Below are 15723 nucleotides of genomic sequence, written 5' to 3' on the forward strand. Positions count from 1 at the left end.
AAGGACTTTATGGTTCTAAGCCTCAGCTTCCTCATTTGTGCAACGGAGATAATAAATAAAAGTACCCATTTCTTAAGGTTATTGAGTAAAGGAGGTTATAAGTGTTTTGTCACAAAGTCAGATGCAAAAAGGAATAGTGCCTTAGCGTTGGCTAATTTAAGACCATGACCTTGGAGATAGTTTCTTCCTGGTCACTTGATTTTTCTCCTTGGTCTGGATATTTCTTGAGCTCCTGGGCCTGGCTCTCCCTGGGTCTGGGGGTTTGGCTCCCTGAGAAGCCTCCTGCTCCCCAGCCTGTCTCTGGCCTCCTCTCTCTCAGCCTGCAGACATCCAGGCTGGCAGTCCAATGTTGGCCTATAAGGTGCTGATGGTTGATGAGACAGACTCATTCCCTCCTGTGGAGTCCTGAGCAACACTTTCTTTCCAGTCTCTTCTCTGCTAGTATTGCCAGGCCTCAGGGACATACCCAATGTGAGGGCTTGGGCTCTGGCGATGTACATTTCCTTTTGGGTGGACTGTGGTCTGCACCCTCCACCTGTCCCTGTTCAGGCCTTCTCTGTTTCCCTGCTCTAGGGACCGCCTTACCCACAATGACATCGTGGCCACCACCTACCTGAGTATGTCGAAAATCTCTGCCCCTGGAGGAGAAATAGAAGGTAAGTTCCCCCTCTTTTCTGCCTTCTAGTCCCCCTTGCTCTCCCTTGTTCCACCCCCACCCGTCTTATACTTCTAGTTTTGAGAGTTTGCATGAAAGGGAAGATTATAAGGTCTTTGCTGCCTCTTTTCCAAGGAGAAGGGACCCTGGCCATCGAGAGGGGTGGGCTCGTGGACATTTAGGATTCTTCGCCCCTCAATGGTGGAATGCGCCTCCTAATGGTGCAGAGGGCAATTCACTCCTGCAGAGAAAGTTGGGGGCTGCAGCCATGTCATCCCCTGGGGTTTACACTGGCCGACTGCGCCCCAGCAGTATCTATTCTGAAATAACTTTCATTGGTCTGTTAAAAAGTAGTCTAAGATCATTTAAGAGACAATCTGAAAGAAGAATATAAAATTTACCCATGAAATTACCCTCCCAGACAGGAACTAACTATTGATATTCTGGGACTTTTCTGTATGTATGTATGTATGTATGTATGTATGTATGTATGTATATATGTATATATGTATATATACACATACATGTATTATATATATATATGAAAAACAGTGTTTTGAAACAATTTTTAATTGTTTTGAAAATCACTTTTTTGTTACTTGGTAGTACAACATATGTTTATTAATGTTATTAAACATTCTTCTACAATATAATATTAAGTGACTATACATGTTCCATGTGTGAATGCACCATAATCCACATTAACTAGCTAATGTCGAATTATTTAGGTTTTTTCTATTTTTTCCACGTCATAAACAACTAACTTTATATTACTTTTGTAGCTGAATCTTTATGCAATTCACGATTTACCTTTTGGATGAATATGTAGAAGTGAGATTGCTATGTCAAAGGATTTGAACATTTTAAAGCTTTTGGCATGTATCAAAATTGCCCTTCCAAAAGACTGGACTAATTTACACTCTAATCACTCAGTAAGCCTGTTTTGCTGCACCCTCACCGACACAGGGTAAAATAATGACATTACAAAAGAACTTTGTTAATTTGATGGGTGTCTTTTATTTTTGCTTTGATTTTAATTTCATTAATAGCTGATGAAGTTGACCAATGCAAATTTAAAAATGTTTTCATACTCATTTTGTATTTACCAATTATATACATTTATATACTTTATTATAAATTTCTTGTTCATGTTCTTGTCTGTATTTCTGATGGTATATTTGTCTTTTTCTCATTGTTTTGCAAGAGTTCTATATGTGTATGGATGTTAACTTTCCCCGGTCACATACATATGGTAAATAATTTTTGTCAGTTTTATTTTTAACACTTAATAGTTTTTGACATATAGAAATTAAATTTTTTTTTATCCAGTCAAATCTACTATTCTTTTCTTTAATGAAGAAGGCAAGGATCTAATATTACTTTTTAAAAAATTCATTTTTTGGTAATGCCAATGCTATATATTGAATGATCTTTTCTCTGTAATTTGAACTGCCACCTTCGTCTTCAACTAAATTACTAAATGTGTTTTAGAGCTTGTTTCTCGATTTTTTCTATTATCTTTGATTGTTATGTCTGCTTATTATTTCTTAGGTTTTGGTATCTGGGTTATGTTGGCTCTGTAAAATAATTGGAAATATTTAAAATCTTTTCTAACATCTGCAATGTTTTATGTAACACAAGAATGTAATCTTTTGAGGATTTGAAAGAATCACCCATAAAACCATATGGGCCGGGTGCCCTTTTTCGGTGGGTGTAGCACTTGCTCTTTAAAATCTTTTCAATTTCTCCTGTGATCGTTGTTATTTTCAGTTTGTAACTTTAACTATAGTCAGTGTTGATAATTTATATCTTTCCAGAAAAGCATTTATTACATTAAGGTCTTCCAATGTCTTTACATAGTGTTGTACAGATCAATAATTTAAACAATTCTCTTTACCTGCAATATTTCCCCCATCTTATTTTTAAAGATATGTATTTGAGTTTTCTTTCTTTCTTTTTTATGATTAGCCTTGTTACAAGGTTTTTTTTAACTTTATCAGATGTTTTAAAGAAATGGCTTCTGGATTTATTTATCAATTCCAATATTTTTTCTAATTTTTTATTCTCATATTTTTACTTTTTTTTAACCCTTTTTATTTTGTTGTTTCTAGCTTTCTGGTTAACTTCTTGTGTTTATTTTAACAATTTCTTATTTAAATAATGGATGTATGGTTTCTGTCATGCTTTTCGGCCTTCAGCAAACCCCAAGGTTGTATTCGACTCCATTTTTCACTTTCATTTTTTATGTCTAAATATTTAATCTATTTTGAACTTATTTTGGTGTATTTTCAGAGAGCAGTCTGATTTGATTCCTTTGTAGATCGTCTATTTTTTCGAACGAGATGCTGCTTGTAGGAATGTTATCTCTTTTTCTTATAGTTTGAAAAATTACTTCAGTCTTTCTAGGCTCAGGACTCTTTTCACTGAATTTTGTCTGAGACATGGTGAGTTGTAAATCTGAGTTGAGGAATAATTCCTTTTGTTCTAACGTTACAACATGGGCAGCTGAAGACGAGGTGGGGTAGGGGTAAGAGCGGGAGTTCTGGAGCCGGGCAGCGTGCTTCTCTTTCTTTGTAGCTGAATGAGTTGCTCCAAGTCTCCTTTACCAGCCTCAGCCTCATAAGGATGTTATAAGGATCCAGTGAGATTATAAATGTAAAGTTCTTAGAGTGTCTGGTACACAATGAGCCCTAAAGTAACGTTTGCTGTTCAGTATCATTATTATTGGCTTTCTGCATCACTCATCTGATCTTTTCCCTGTATTAATTCTGCTTTTTTACTGCTTCCCATGTGGTTTAAAATTGGCTATTGCCTTTTCAGTTTCTGGTCACGCCTTCTTTTTTCCTCTGCCATTCCTTTTTAATATTTTCCTTTCTCTCTTTGTTCTCTCCCGGAGTCTTTGCTTTGTTCCACAAAAGCTGTGTCTTCTTGCACTCTATTGAGGATTCAAAGTCATTTCCTGAGACTTTCAAGTGAATGCTCTTCTGACTCTTTCGGATGCCAGTTTCCTATCCTGGTTGACACACTATTATTCCTCCTTCCTCCTTCCTTCTTTACTCACCCTCTAATGAGATCTGTTCAGTGTAGGTGTCTTTCTACAGATGGTGTGTGGGTCTCTGTCCATGCATCTGTACGATCTTTACCTGGAGGACAGGTTAACATACCCAGTTTCTGGAAGACTCCTAGGGCTCTTGAAGTTGACCAATGCCTTCTTCTAGGTTCTCTGAAACATTTTTTTTTTTAAAAAGCTCTTTTAGTTATAGAAAATTCAAACAACATAAAAGTAAATAATTGTACAATGAAATCCCAGGTGCCCTCAACTCAACTTTAACATTTAGCTGCTCTCTGCCATTCTGATTTCATTGTTGGTACTTGAAATTAGTGAAATACACAAAAAAACGCCTCCCAGAAGGCACTGCTTTCAGGCCTCCTGCTGTCCCAGCACCGCCCCCTCCTAACTGGGAACTGCTGTCCCAGGATGTGGACCCCCTTTCTCTAATGCTGTTAGGTAACTTCTGAACATGGATCTCTTGGTTGTTCACGTAGAAATATTTGAGGCAAGGAGCAGTGCATCATGGGGGTGGAGTGGGAGAGAGGGTATTCTGGCCCCCCTCACAGATCGGGACTCCTGGTATGGAAGGAAATCTCTTCTCCAGTGTTCTGACTGGTGCTATATCCCTGTCTCCGAATCTGGGGACAGACCCCCGGCAGAGGCACAAATCGACCTTCTGACTGTTTTCTGACAGTGCTGTTTCGTGAGGCTACAAATGTGCCTGCCATCAGCCACCTAAGAGAGAGCTTAGATCCCCGTTTCCCATCAGTCTTCCTGCTGGCGGTGATGATGGCCTTGATCTTTTTCAGGGTTACTGTGATTATTTTCATGGCAATCCGAAAAAAAGGTGTTTATTTGGCCACTAGATGGCGCTCAGGCCATGGGCGGCCCAGCGTGGTTCAGGGAGTCACTCAAAGGCAGGACCACTGTCACCCACAGACTGTTTGAGAAGTAAACGAGAACCTTCCTGCAACCAGCTAACCAGTTTAAAATGTTCTGTTAAGTGTCTTATTCTCTGTAACAACAAAAGAGTTAAACTTACTGCTCTAACTGGAGCCCTTCTCCGTGATTGCTCTGATGTCCCTTCCCTCGGAGGTGTGTCCCTTGCCCAAGCCTTGAAGGTCAACTCCCTCCCAAGTTTCTGCCACTTGTCCTGAGGCCACCATCTCAGAACATGCCACTGCATCTTTCCTTTTAGCTCTTTGTATTTTTTTTCTGCACATCGGGGGTTTCTAGCACGATAATACACTTTATTTCCTCACTGCTCTCAAAACCCAAACTAAACCGAACTGTAAAAATGGGTTCTTTCTCCGTATTCCCTGGTCTCATAGTTCACTGGATTATTTGATCCAACCCAGAGTTTTTGTTTTTGTGTTTTTATTTTTATTTCCAGTGAGGACAGAACCTAACACTAGTCTCTTAAGCACTTCTGCCCACAAGTTTGCCTGGGCACACTTAAGTATTCCTTGGACTCTGTGCTCCAAAGCATTTAGTAAAAATTTTGTTCTCTAGAAAGGAGTGCTTTCAACTTTGAAGCCACAGTTCTTTTGAAAGGTAACGGGCACAGGAGACCCTTGAAACCTACACAGATTATTATATACTTTTATGCATGTGAAAATCATGCTATATCTGTATCCTACCATTTTTTCCACAGCGAAGAAATATGAAGTTAGTTTCTTTTTGTCTTTGGAACTTAGGGTTTGATTATTTCGCAGCAGTTCTGGGATTTTCCTCTTGCCTGGTGCATGGGCTGGTGTCAGGCAGCCAAACTGTGGGTGTGGGAGGTGTGCCGAGAGGCAGAAGAAGCCGGCAGGGCTGGCCTCAGGTAATGGCCTCAGACTCTTCAGGAGGAGACATGGGTGTCCCTGGGGACTATCTGTAGGGCTGTGATGGGGCTGTGATGTGCAGCTCATTGAGTTGGGGTAGCTGCTCTCATTCTCCCCAGGCTTCCCCTAGGTGAGAGAGTTGAGCTTGGCTGCTGGGGCCACAAAACTGGGAGGATTCAACTGTATTTTGTGGCCTCCACAGCCCTGGTTCCTTGGGTTTAGGGAAAACACACCAAAACATTTGTGTTTTGGCAGAAGGGTGATGAGGACTAAATAGAGGCGTTGTCTTCGGTGCCTTCACTGGTCACTCTGTCCTTGACTTTATGAGCTGTCTGCAGACACGGGGGAGAGAATCTGAGATGATCTTCAGCACCTGGAAACCTGAGACCTTGCCCCCAAATTAGGAATCACTGGCCTAGGTTGTCAGCAGGGCCATGTTTCATGAGGTGCTCAGCACCGTGCCTGGCTAGGTCTGCTGAACAAACTAATGAACGAATGAAGGAAGGAAAGAAGGAATTAATGAAAGATGTCATTGGGAAATAGGCCACTCTGCAGCCACCCGTCTGGTCTTCTTAGACACCAGAGGCATGTGTTGGTCAGATGGGTGGTGGGATTAGGGGACAGCTGTGTCCAGACTAGTTTGCAGCCAGGATTCAGAGTTGGTCTGGGTGGGAGGCAGGTTTGCCTTTGCAACAAGCACATGAGGGTTGGAGCTCTGACCTTGGCCTCATTAGCCTGGAATGGAATCTGTTTGCTTCTGGTGGACCCTGGCCCTGCCTTCCTTGGGGCTGCAGATGGGCTTGTGTCGGTATTCTTGCTGTTGCTGAAAGTTCCCCTACGACCAGAGGCCCAGCTTCCCCACTGACGAGAACCTATGCCTGTGCATATGAAAATGGCCATGAATTGCGGTTTCTGTAGCCCCGATGCCTGCCAGCCGGTGTTCCCAGCTGAGGCCTGGCTGCGGAGAGCTGAGCGGCTGGATCCCAGGGCCTCAGCCCCTGCAGCTGGGCCTCGTCCTCCTTGCTGCCTTCTGCACTGGATTGGTCGGCTCTTGCATCCAAACGTTCAAGTTCCTCTCTCCTCTCTCTCTGTGGTTATTTTTCCTTCATAATGTTTTGCTCAACTCTTGGCTCTTAACTACAATCATGGAGCTACGGGAAAATAGTAATAGGCATTATTTTTTCTTTAAAAATTTTTTAAAAAATATTTAATTAATTAATTTTTAAATTGGGGTAACATTGGTTAATGCAAGTATATGATTTTCAGGTGTACATTGTATTTTTGACATCGGTATATTCTACTGTGTGTTTACCACCTAAAGTCCAGTTTCCTTCAGCTACCATATATTTGACCCCCTTTACCCGTCTACCTCCCCACCCCTTAGCCTCTGGTAACCACTAGTCTATAGTCCATGTCCATGAGTCTCTGTTTGTCTGTCCTGTTCATTTGTTAGGCATTATTTTTTCGAAGGAGACCAATAGGTAAGGGTCATCAGTAAATGAAAATAATCAGGGAATTCACCAACCACATCTCTAGGCTTGGACATTTAGCTGGTTGGAAGAGAGGACAGGGAAGGCATAGAAATAAGAGAGGACTGTGAAAGGAGACTGAGGGGTGCCCACGTTTTTGGGGGCATTTGTACCTGCTTAGAAGTGAGGATAGATTCTAAGAGCCTGGAAGTGTGCCAGAATACCTCCTTCCCTTCTTATTTCTCAATAGCTCTTACCAACATTTAGGGACACGCTCAAGTGTGTAGGACCTCCAGCTAATAGACAGAGTCTGGCGTTGTGCTTCACTTGAAGAGGCAGATGCCAGAAGCCAGATCCCAGTGTCTGCTGCTGTGAAAATGCAACAAGGTGCCCTCAGTGGCAACACTAGAAATGACCACTAGATGGAGATGTTGTGCCTCGTAATGTCCTGTCTCTGAGAGCTGGGTCCCAAGTGTCAACCTGCCTGCTGGGTGGAGTGCTGGGTGTGCCTGGCTGCCTAGCTCTGGCCCTTTCGTGCTTCCCCCACCCTTTCTTTGTGTCTGTACTTTGTTCCCCTCACTTTTCTGGCTATAGCATGGAAAAGCACATTTTCTTTCCCGTGTTATTTCTTGAACGTATCGAGTCAAGTTTCGGGTCCAATTTTCAGTTGGCAAACAGAACACTCAGACGTGCAGCCAGACGCCAGTGGGGAGGGACCTGAGGGCTCGCCATGGTACTGGGGGCTGTGTTTGGCGGGGGAAGTTCGGTGATGACTTAGTTGGTGGTAAATTCACAGCTGGGCTGGGAGTAGGGCCTCGGGCCACATCTGTTTCCCACACGGGAGCTGTCTTTCCATCTGTCTGTCTGCCAGCTCTCCATCCACATGCCCATTCATGTAACCCGGTCCTCCTCCCAGCCATTACCATCCTAACCCCTTTTCCATTTCTTTACGCTTCAGAGGAGCCTGCAGGTGTGGTCAAGCCTTCTTCAGCCACAGACCGTACGTGCTTTCACCTTGGGGACAATAAGGGGGTGGGCCTGGGGGTTTTGCTGGAGGAGAGAGGGCGCTGGTTGCCAGGGAAGTTTTGATTTGCCAGAGGTGGGTCTGAGATTCCCCACCGCGGTCCCCTAGCTTACCTTCGGCTGTTAGCTCTCAACTGCAGTTGAATATGTAAATTTCTTGGAATACTTTAAAGGCAGTTCCCTCGTACTCCCCAAACCCCTTCCTGAATCTGCTTGGCTCCAGCTGATGCTTGAATGAGTCCACTCTCTCGGGTAGAGAGGGAGTGGGGCAGGGAACATCTCGGGGACCAGAAGGAGGCCAGGGTGAATTGAAAACCCTTGATTTTGAAATTTGCAAGGTAAATCATAATCGATATGGTTGTTACAAATAACCAATAATGGTCATGTTAGTTCCATTGGCCTGGGCCTCTCCCCGCTGTTCCAAATGCCAGCGCCTCGTCTGTGCTGGGGGCTAGAGGGAGAGGAAGATGGATGCAGGAGGCCCTGCTCTGGGGGAGGCACATTCGTCCTGCCTTCCGGTGGGGAATTTCTCATTTCTCAAGCCCGGTACTCCACACTGCGCCCGCCCCCTCTCCGCCCCGCCCCAGGGTCTTGCCACTAGGTGGGACTCAAGGTTCACTCACGGACTCAGGTCTGGCTCAAGCACTTCCTTACCCCACCCTGCTCGTCTGGGTTGGATCATCCCAGATGGCTCCTGTCCCGCTCCCGCTGCCCTCCCCTCACGCTGCCCCACGCCCACTTCCCACCTTTGGCATTCTGGCTTTTCAGGCTTCTCAGAGTACACCAGTGAAATCTCATCCTGGGAAATCTGGCTTTCTGCTGGAAGATCATGACATTAACAAAAGAGGGCCCCCCCCCAAAGGAGGGAAATGCTAAGGAGATTTTCCCTCATCATTAGTGTGATTCTCCTTGTAACTCTCCTCCAACTTGCTCTACTGAAAGAGTATTCTTTGCATAACGTGGGGAGAGGGAGGCTTCGAGGTGGTCTGTCTTGGGGTGGAGGGACATGTGCCCTGGGACTACTTTGTGGGGGGACATCTACCCGGGATCCCTCCCTGGTGCCCTGGGAGATGGATGGCTTCTCTGGTCACTAGGCACTGGGGCCTCCACTGTGCCTCCTCACACTCATGTGTGGGATGCAGGATGGGGTACTGGCTGAGATGAATAGGCCTGGGGAGGGCCCTGGCCCCAGCTTTGCGTGCTGGCTCAGTGCATGAGCTTTGAGGTCAGACCGTTTTGGGTCATGCCACGTTGAAGTCATTTATTCCTTTGCATACCTGAGCCTCAGTTTCCTCATGTGTAATATGAGATAAAAATGACAAAAATCTCCATGTCTCAGCATTGTGGTGAGGATTAAAGAGAGTTATGGGAGACAATGGGAGCTGTCATCAGTGTCACGGCTCCACACAGGTACAGGCTGCATCCTTTGCAGGTACAGGGAACTGAGGGCTCAGGCATGCAGGTAGATGTGTTGAGCACTAGAAAGCGCCCCCCCCCGCCCCCCGCCGGGGCCAGCCTCTCTGACCCTGCTTGTGTCTCCCAGTGGACGACCACCTGGGCTTCCTGCCCACCTTTGGACCCTGCTATGTCAACCTCTACGGCAGTCCCCGGGAGTTCACTGGCTTCCCAGACCCCTATGCAGAGCTCAACACAGGCAAGGTGAGCCAGCCAGCCCCCCACCTCCCCTCGATCCCAAGGCCTGTGTGAGGGGTCTTCTAGCCTGGCCTGGGGAGCATCTAGGTCCTGCCTGGACTCCAAGGGCCTGGCGGGGCTTGGGCAGGCCCAGGGCCAGGCAACCATCTCCTCAGAGAGACCTCCTTCTGCCTGGTCCCCTCTGGCCCCTTCCTCCCTCCCACGCCCCTCCCTTCTGCCTTGTCTCCCATTTTCCTGGCCCCCGAGGGACCTAGACCATCACCATCTCATTTGTCTCAGGTTTTATCTCTCCTCTGGTTGGGTTGGAGTCTGGTACTGACCATCTGGGTGGCTTGGCCTGTAACCTGAACTCTTTGGGCCACCATTTCCTCACCTGCAGAGTGATAGGGGTGGCTCAGGGACCTCCTTGGAGCCTGAGAGATGACCTCAGGGCCATATAAGGCACCTTTCCTTGTCTGCCCCTCCATCCTCCCTGCTCCTGGTGATCCAACCTCCCCTCTCAGGGGGAAGGCGTGGCCTACCGAGGCCGGGTTCTGCTCTCTCTGGAGACCAAGCTGGTGGAGCACAGTGAGCAGAAGGTGGAGGATATACCTGCAGATGACATTCTCCGGGTGGAGGTGAGAGGGATGGCTCTTGGAGGGGCGGTGGTCAAGGGGGGCTGGCCTTAAGGCTTCCCGGTGGAGGAGGGCTCAGTTTTACCTACACTCACGTGCCTTCACCCCTCTGAGCCTCAGAGCCTCAGCTGGGAAGTGGGAGTAAGCCCACACCTACCCGCCTCCCTGAGGGATATTCAGTCTCGAGAAAGGTAAATGAAAGTATTTTTAAAAGTCTACAGCTCAACACAGACTGAGAGGCTATTTTATGACATTAACGCAAGAATAGGTAACATTAAGCACTCACCACGTGTCGGACAGTGTGGTGGCGACGTTATGCTGTCGTTGAGCCCTCCCAGAACCCGTGAGGTGGCTGCTATTAGTATCTCCATTTTACAGATGAGGAGACTGAGGCTCGAATGTATCAGAACAACAAGTCGGGGAGCCGAGCCTTACGTCCGAGAGGCAGCTGTATGGAGTCCGCGTGGTGATTTAAGCTTTCAGGCTCTGTAGTCAGATGGTGCTGGCTTCAGTCCTGGCTTGACCACTTACCAGCTGTTCAGTTTCCCTGTCTGTAAAGGACAGCTAATAATTATATTCACCTCCTAAGACGGTTATGAGGGTTAAGTTAATTCATACCTATTTATAGTAAGTACTCAATCAGCGTCAGCTGTTATTACTATTCACATTCTTCAAAAACCCAGTTGTGTAACTCTTCTTTTCTCTGCCTGTCGTGAAGGGAATCATAAAGTCATCTTGGTTCTCGAGATCGAGTGCCTCCCGTGTCCTCAGCCCTGTGCCCGACACTCAGAGGGGAATATGGGATTTATTCATCCTAAGCGCATGGCAACCCGTGGCCACTGCGGAGCTGGCTGGTGTGGGGAGACCCTGAGTGGTATGGGGTGGACGCTCTGGGCAGAGGCGTGGTAGTTTATAGCCTTTCGCCCCTTCTGAACATCAGAGGCAGAAGACCTGCCTCCTGGGGGTGGCGGTGCCATGGCTGCTGGTTTGGATTAGGAGCAACATGGCCTCGGAGGCACAGACCTTATTAGAGGAATATGGCCAAGCACACAGGCCTGGAATGAGTTTGCTCAGTTAGTAACCAAATCTGGGCGCCGTTGCTTAGCTGGACCATTCGCCACCCATCAGTCCAGCCAGGATTTGCTGGGCGCCAGTCACGGCCAGGGCCTGCCAGACATGTGACCCTCCCTAGCCCGGTGTCTCCCTTCCTCCGCCCTGTGACTCTCTGGCCGCCCTCTCTGTTTCCAGAAGTACCTCCGGAGGCGCAAGCATTCCCTCTTCGCCGCCTTCTACTCAGCCTCCATGCTGCAGGACGTCGACGATGCCCTCCAGTTCGAGGTCAGCATCGGGAACTATGGCAACAAGTTCGATACGACCTGCCTGCCACTGGCCTCCACCACCCAGTACAGCCGGGCGGTCTTTGATGGTGAGCTTGAGGCCACGCACCTGGATGGAACCCAGACCATGGACAGGGGCTGGACCCTAAGTCCTGTCTCCCATGGAAAGTTGCCAGAGGTCCGTTTGAGGGCCTGGCTCAGGCAAACCTGTTTGTGGGGACCCCCTGCTCTGCCCACTGTGTACTTCCTCCCCTGCTCACTTCTAGGTGGGTCCCTGCTGCCAGGGCTCATAATTGGTCTCCCCAGACTGGCTGTGGTCAGCATTGGTCCTGACCTATGGCGATCATCTACCACATGGTGGGTATTGGGCTTGGCATAGGAATTTTGGAGAATTCAGATTTTCCAGGGTCCTTCTAACTCTTCTGTTTTGATGAGTTGGGGACCCTTAATGAGAGCAGCCGCTAAGGGGAGCTCAGGCACCTTGTCTGGACACAGGGGAATGCTGGTCATGCACGTGTGTCCGAAGGAGCTATTAGTGGGGAGGGGAGCAGGTGCCTGTATCCATCCCACCCTCAGGCCCCTTCCCACCCAGCCCCCCACCCCTGGCTCAGTACCAGGCCTTCCTGTCCTCCCAGGGTGCCACTATTACTACTTACCCTGGGGCAACGTGAAGCCTGTGGTGGTGCTGTCATCCTACTGGGAGGACATCAGCCACAGAGTCGAGGCCCAGAACCAGCTGCTCAGGATCGCTGACCGGCTGGTGAGTGGAAGTGGCCCCGCTCCTGCTCGCACCCTGTGCGTGCATCCCCACGGTGGGGGTCTTCAGACCGGCGCCCTGTGAGTGCACACAGAGCTATGCCCGCAGACCTCCACGGTGTCTGGGGTCCCTTGTGTTCTAACGGTGCCAGGTTTGTGGTCCTGTCCTGCATACTGGGAAGAGAGCAGAGTAAGTGAGAACTGTCCTGGGGGAGCCCTTAGTCTCACGTAGGAGACAGCACAGATAAAGAGCCGAGAGAATTCGAGCAAGGAGCAGCAGGACAGAAACTTGCGCCCATTCATTCAGCCATTCATTCCCTCATTCATTCACGCATTCATTCATTCACTCACTCACCCATTCACACACTCATTCATTCATTCATTCATTCATCAGATGCCTTTGACTCTTACTACATGCAAGGGCTTGTGCTGGAAACTTCTAGCTGGAAGGTCGATGTGGACAAGGAGCTGACCTGCCTTCAGGGAGTCAGTGTAGCAAAGGAGAGCCCCGGTTCACCCACACCTCCCACAAAGAAGTTCCAGACTCAAGTTCAGGTGACATTTCAGGAGTACTAGGGAGATGGGGCTCAGAGGAGGGGGAGGGTCAAGGAGCGTCAGGAGGGCATTGCAGGGTGACGGGAGGCAGGGGCCGGGTCAGGAGGCCATTGAAGTGGTCCAGGGGAGAGCGGTGAGCACTGGGAAGGGCATGACCTGGAGATAAAATTGCAGAGCTTGGGCTAGAAAGGCCTGGTAGTCTGTTGGGTAGGGGAGGAGGGAGGGCCAGGAAGACTCTAGTGGCTGGGGTCTGGGAAGTCGGGAGAAGAGCAGTATGGACGAGGCCAGGTGGCGACTCCTGATTCGGACGTGGCCAGGGGGTTGCCTGTGGAGGCTGGAAGTGTCAGGTCTGGCGCTTGGCCAGAGAGTGGAGGGGAATCAAAGAGCACAGGGGAGTAGAAGCTGAGGGCGGGAAGCTGGCGTTCCTGGGAAGCGGGTGGTGGCCCCAGGCCATTTTCTGTGAGTACACGGTGTGTAGCCTCAACCAAAAGGCAGGTGGCCTGTGCGAAGGTGGGGGAGGCAGGTGTGGCCATGACACCCGAGCGAGTGAGGAGCAGTGGGGTGTTGGGGGGAGGGCTGAGGCTTAAACGTGTGTGGGGTGGAGGGAAGGTGGAAGGGGAAGGGGCTGACTGGGGTCTTGGAGTGGCTGGGAGGGGTACAGGCCCAGGTGGGCTGCTGTGGTGGCCATGCCTTCCTGAGACCGGCAAACTCTGAGGTACAGGAGCACTTGGATTCGATGCTATTTAAGTCCAGACCCCGTTGTCCGGGTCAGCTATCCTCTCATAGGACAGAGCCTGAGGGTGGGGACTGTGTGTTCTTTCCAGGGCCTATCCCCAGACTGGTGGTCCCAGGGTGGAGCACATGCTCAGGAAGGCTTTCAAGTGGAGAGGAGTGTGGGGGACAGTCCTTGTCCTGACAGGTATTCTGTGAGAGATCTCTGCCGCCCAGCTCAGGACAGAGGCCCGTGGAAATGACGGGGGTAGTGCTCCATGAAGCAGACCAGACGAACCCTGGCTGTGACCTGGCCATGGGAGTTTGTCGAGGGAACTCTGTTCCTGGAGGTTTTCTGAAGGCTTCCGTAGGGAGGATATGACCCAAGCCTGCTGGCGGGTAGGATTCGGGAAGGAGAGAGCTAGAGTACTAGTTTCCAGGTGGGGAACTAGAAGGACTCAGAGGTCCCTGACCTGCGAGATGGCAGGTCTGGCTTGAAGAGGCCCATGAGCAGCAGATGCAATCCAGTTCTGCTGAAGCCTGCACACAGCACTTGAACTCGTGACCACATGCAAGGTTGGGGTCCCAGGCTTCGAATGTGGATGTTTGGTGTGGGGATCCCGGGAACGTCCTTGAGACAGGACAGATACTGGTTTGCCGGATCTGGGCTCTGCCTAACTGTTTTAGTTCAGGGACTCGGAGTGATGCCAAGGCCTGGGAACTGGGGGTCTGCCGTATCCCTTCTGCCCTGCGGTGCCGGTCCTGACCCTTGCCTGCTTGTTCCCCAGGAAGCCAGCCTGGAGCAAGTCCACCTGGCCCTGAAGGCGCAGTGCTCCACTGAGGACGTGGACACCCTGGTGGCTCAGCTGATGGACGAGCTCATCGCAGACTGCAGGTAGGGGTGCCGGGCACCCACGCCCTCTCTTCTGGCTCGACTAGGCCCCTTTCCCTGGGAGTGTTCGTGTGTGGTGGTGAGCAACGGCACGTCTCCCCAGCCATGCTTGGCCAGCAGTCCAGCCCGTGCTGAGTCCAAAGGTGGCGGAGCCAGCGTGGGGAGTTGAAAAGGTGACATTTAGAGCAGGTCATAAATCTCCCTGCAGCAGCGGCAGCTGTGAGCCGGGGGCAGCTTGGCTCACCTGAATGGGGAGCATTGTGTCTCTGATCCCCGACCTCTTATTTCTCTGATGGAATCTGCAGGAGGAGCTGGCTGGTGGGGGTGACGGCGCCCCTCCTCCCCCCAAGGCCATGTCGGGGACCACGGTTTCTGTTTAGCCTTCTATTGACATGGCTGATTGTCAGGAGAAGGGGGCCCTGGTGGTGATGGAGAACAGGGTCTCTGAGGCCTGGCAGAAGGGGAGCATCTCTGCATCTCGTCCGCTGCTGGGTGATTTGGGGCTCACCACCTGCCTGCTCTGAACCTCAGTTTCCTCATCTTCAACTTGACATTGGGGATGACTACTTTATAATATCACATAAACAAAGTGCCTGGCCCTTGGGAAGTGTTTAATAAATGGTAGCTATAATTATTATTAAGAAGAAGCAATGTCAGGAGATTGTTCTTGTCCCTTTTGACCAGTTTTGCAGCTTTGGGCAGCTTCAGTTCTCTGGATTTCGGTTTTCTCAGCAGTTAAATGGACTTAATAGTAAAAATTTGCCTTTAGACTTTCTATGACGTTAAGTGTGAATATATGCAAATGTGTTCTGTGCCCCCCTCTAAATCCTGTTGTTCCACTCCTTACTGAAGTTGAGAAATGCCTTCATGCTGAGACAAGTGTCACCAAGCCACCTAATACAGTGTCCTTCTAGTCCTTTTTTCGCCAGTTGGGAAGTACATCTTTATCAGAACAATTGCCCTCCCCCACCCCACCATTAGTGGAATTGCAGACAGATCATTCACTCATTCCCCCAAACTTCCTGAAGCCTGGCAGGCTCTGCGCCAGGCATCCAGAACATACGGACAAGGGGACAGCTTCAGCCCTCCAGTGGGTGACCCATGCAAAAGTGAGCAAATGAACACTGTGTTGGGGGTTAGAGGCGTGTGCTTTAGGAGCTCAGAGCAGGTGCATGTAACT

The 15723-nt window shown here is 49.2% G+C and overlaps 1 protein-coding gene across 1 annotated transcript in view; it reads left to right on the top strand.

Moving 5' to 3' along the window:
- DYSF (dysferlin) overlaps positions 1 to 15723 on the top strand; it is a 187089-nt gene that overhangs the window by 62557 nt on the left and 108809 nt on the right. The window contains exons 18-24 of the mRNA XM_039852517.1: positions 574 to 656; positions 7961 to 8002; positions 9569 to 9684; positions 10182 to 10295; positions 11541 to 11718; positions 12265 to 12389; positions 14440 to 14546. Coding sequence (XP_039708451.1) covers positions 574 to 656; positions 7961 to 8002; positions 9569 to 9684; positions 10182 to 10295; positions 11541 to 11718; positions 12265 to 12389; positions 14440 to 14546 — 765 coding nt within the window. The remainder of the gene's footprint in view (positions 1 to 573; positions 657 to 7960; positions 8003 to 9568; positions 9685 to 10181; positions 10296 to 11540; positions 11719 to 12264; positions 12390 to 14439; positions 14547 to 15723) is intronic.

This window comes from Pteropus medius, unplaced genomic scaffold, assembly GCF_902729225.1.
Source record: "Pteropus medius unplaced genomic scaffold, Ma_sr-lr_union100, whole genome shotgun sequence".
Taxonomy (NCBI): domain Eukaryota; kingdom Metazoa; phylum Chordata; class Mammalia; order Chiroptera; family Pteropodidae; genus Pteropus; species Pteropus medius.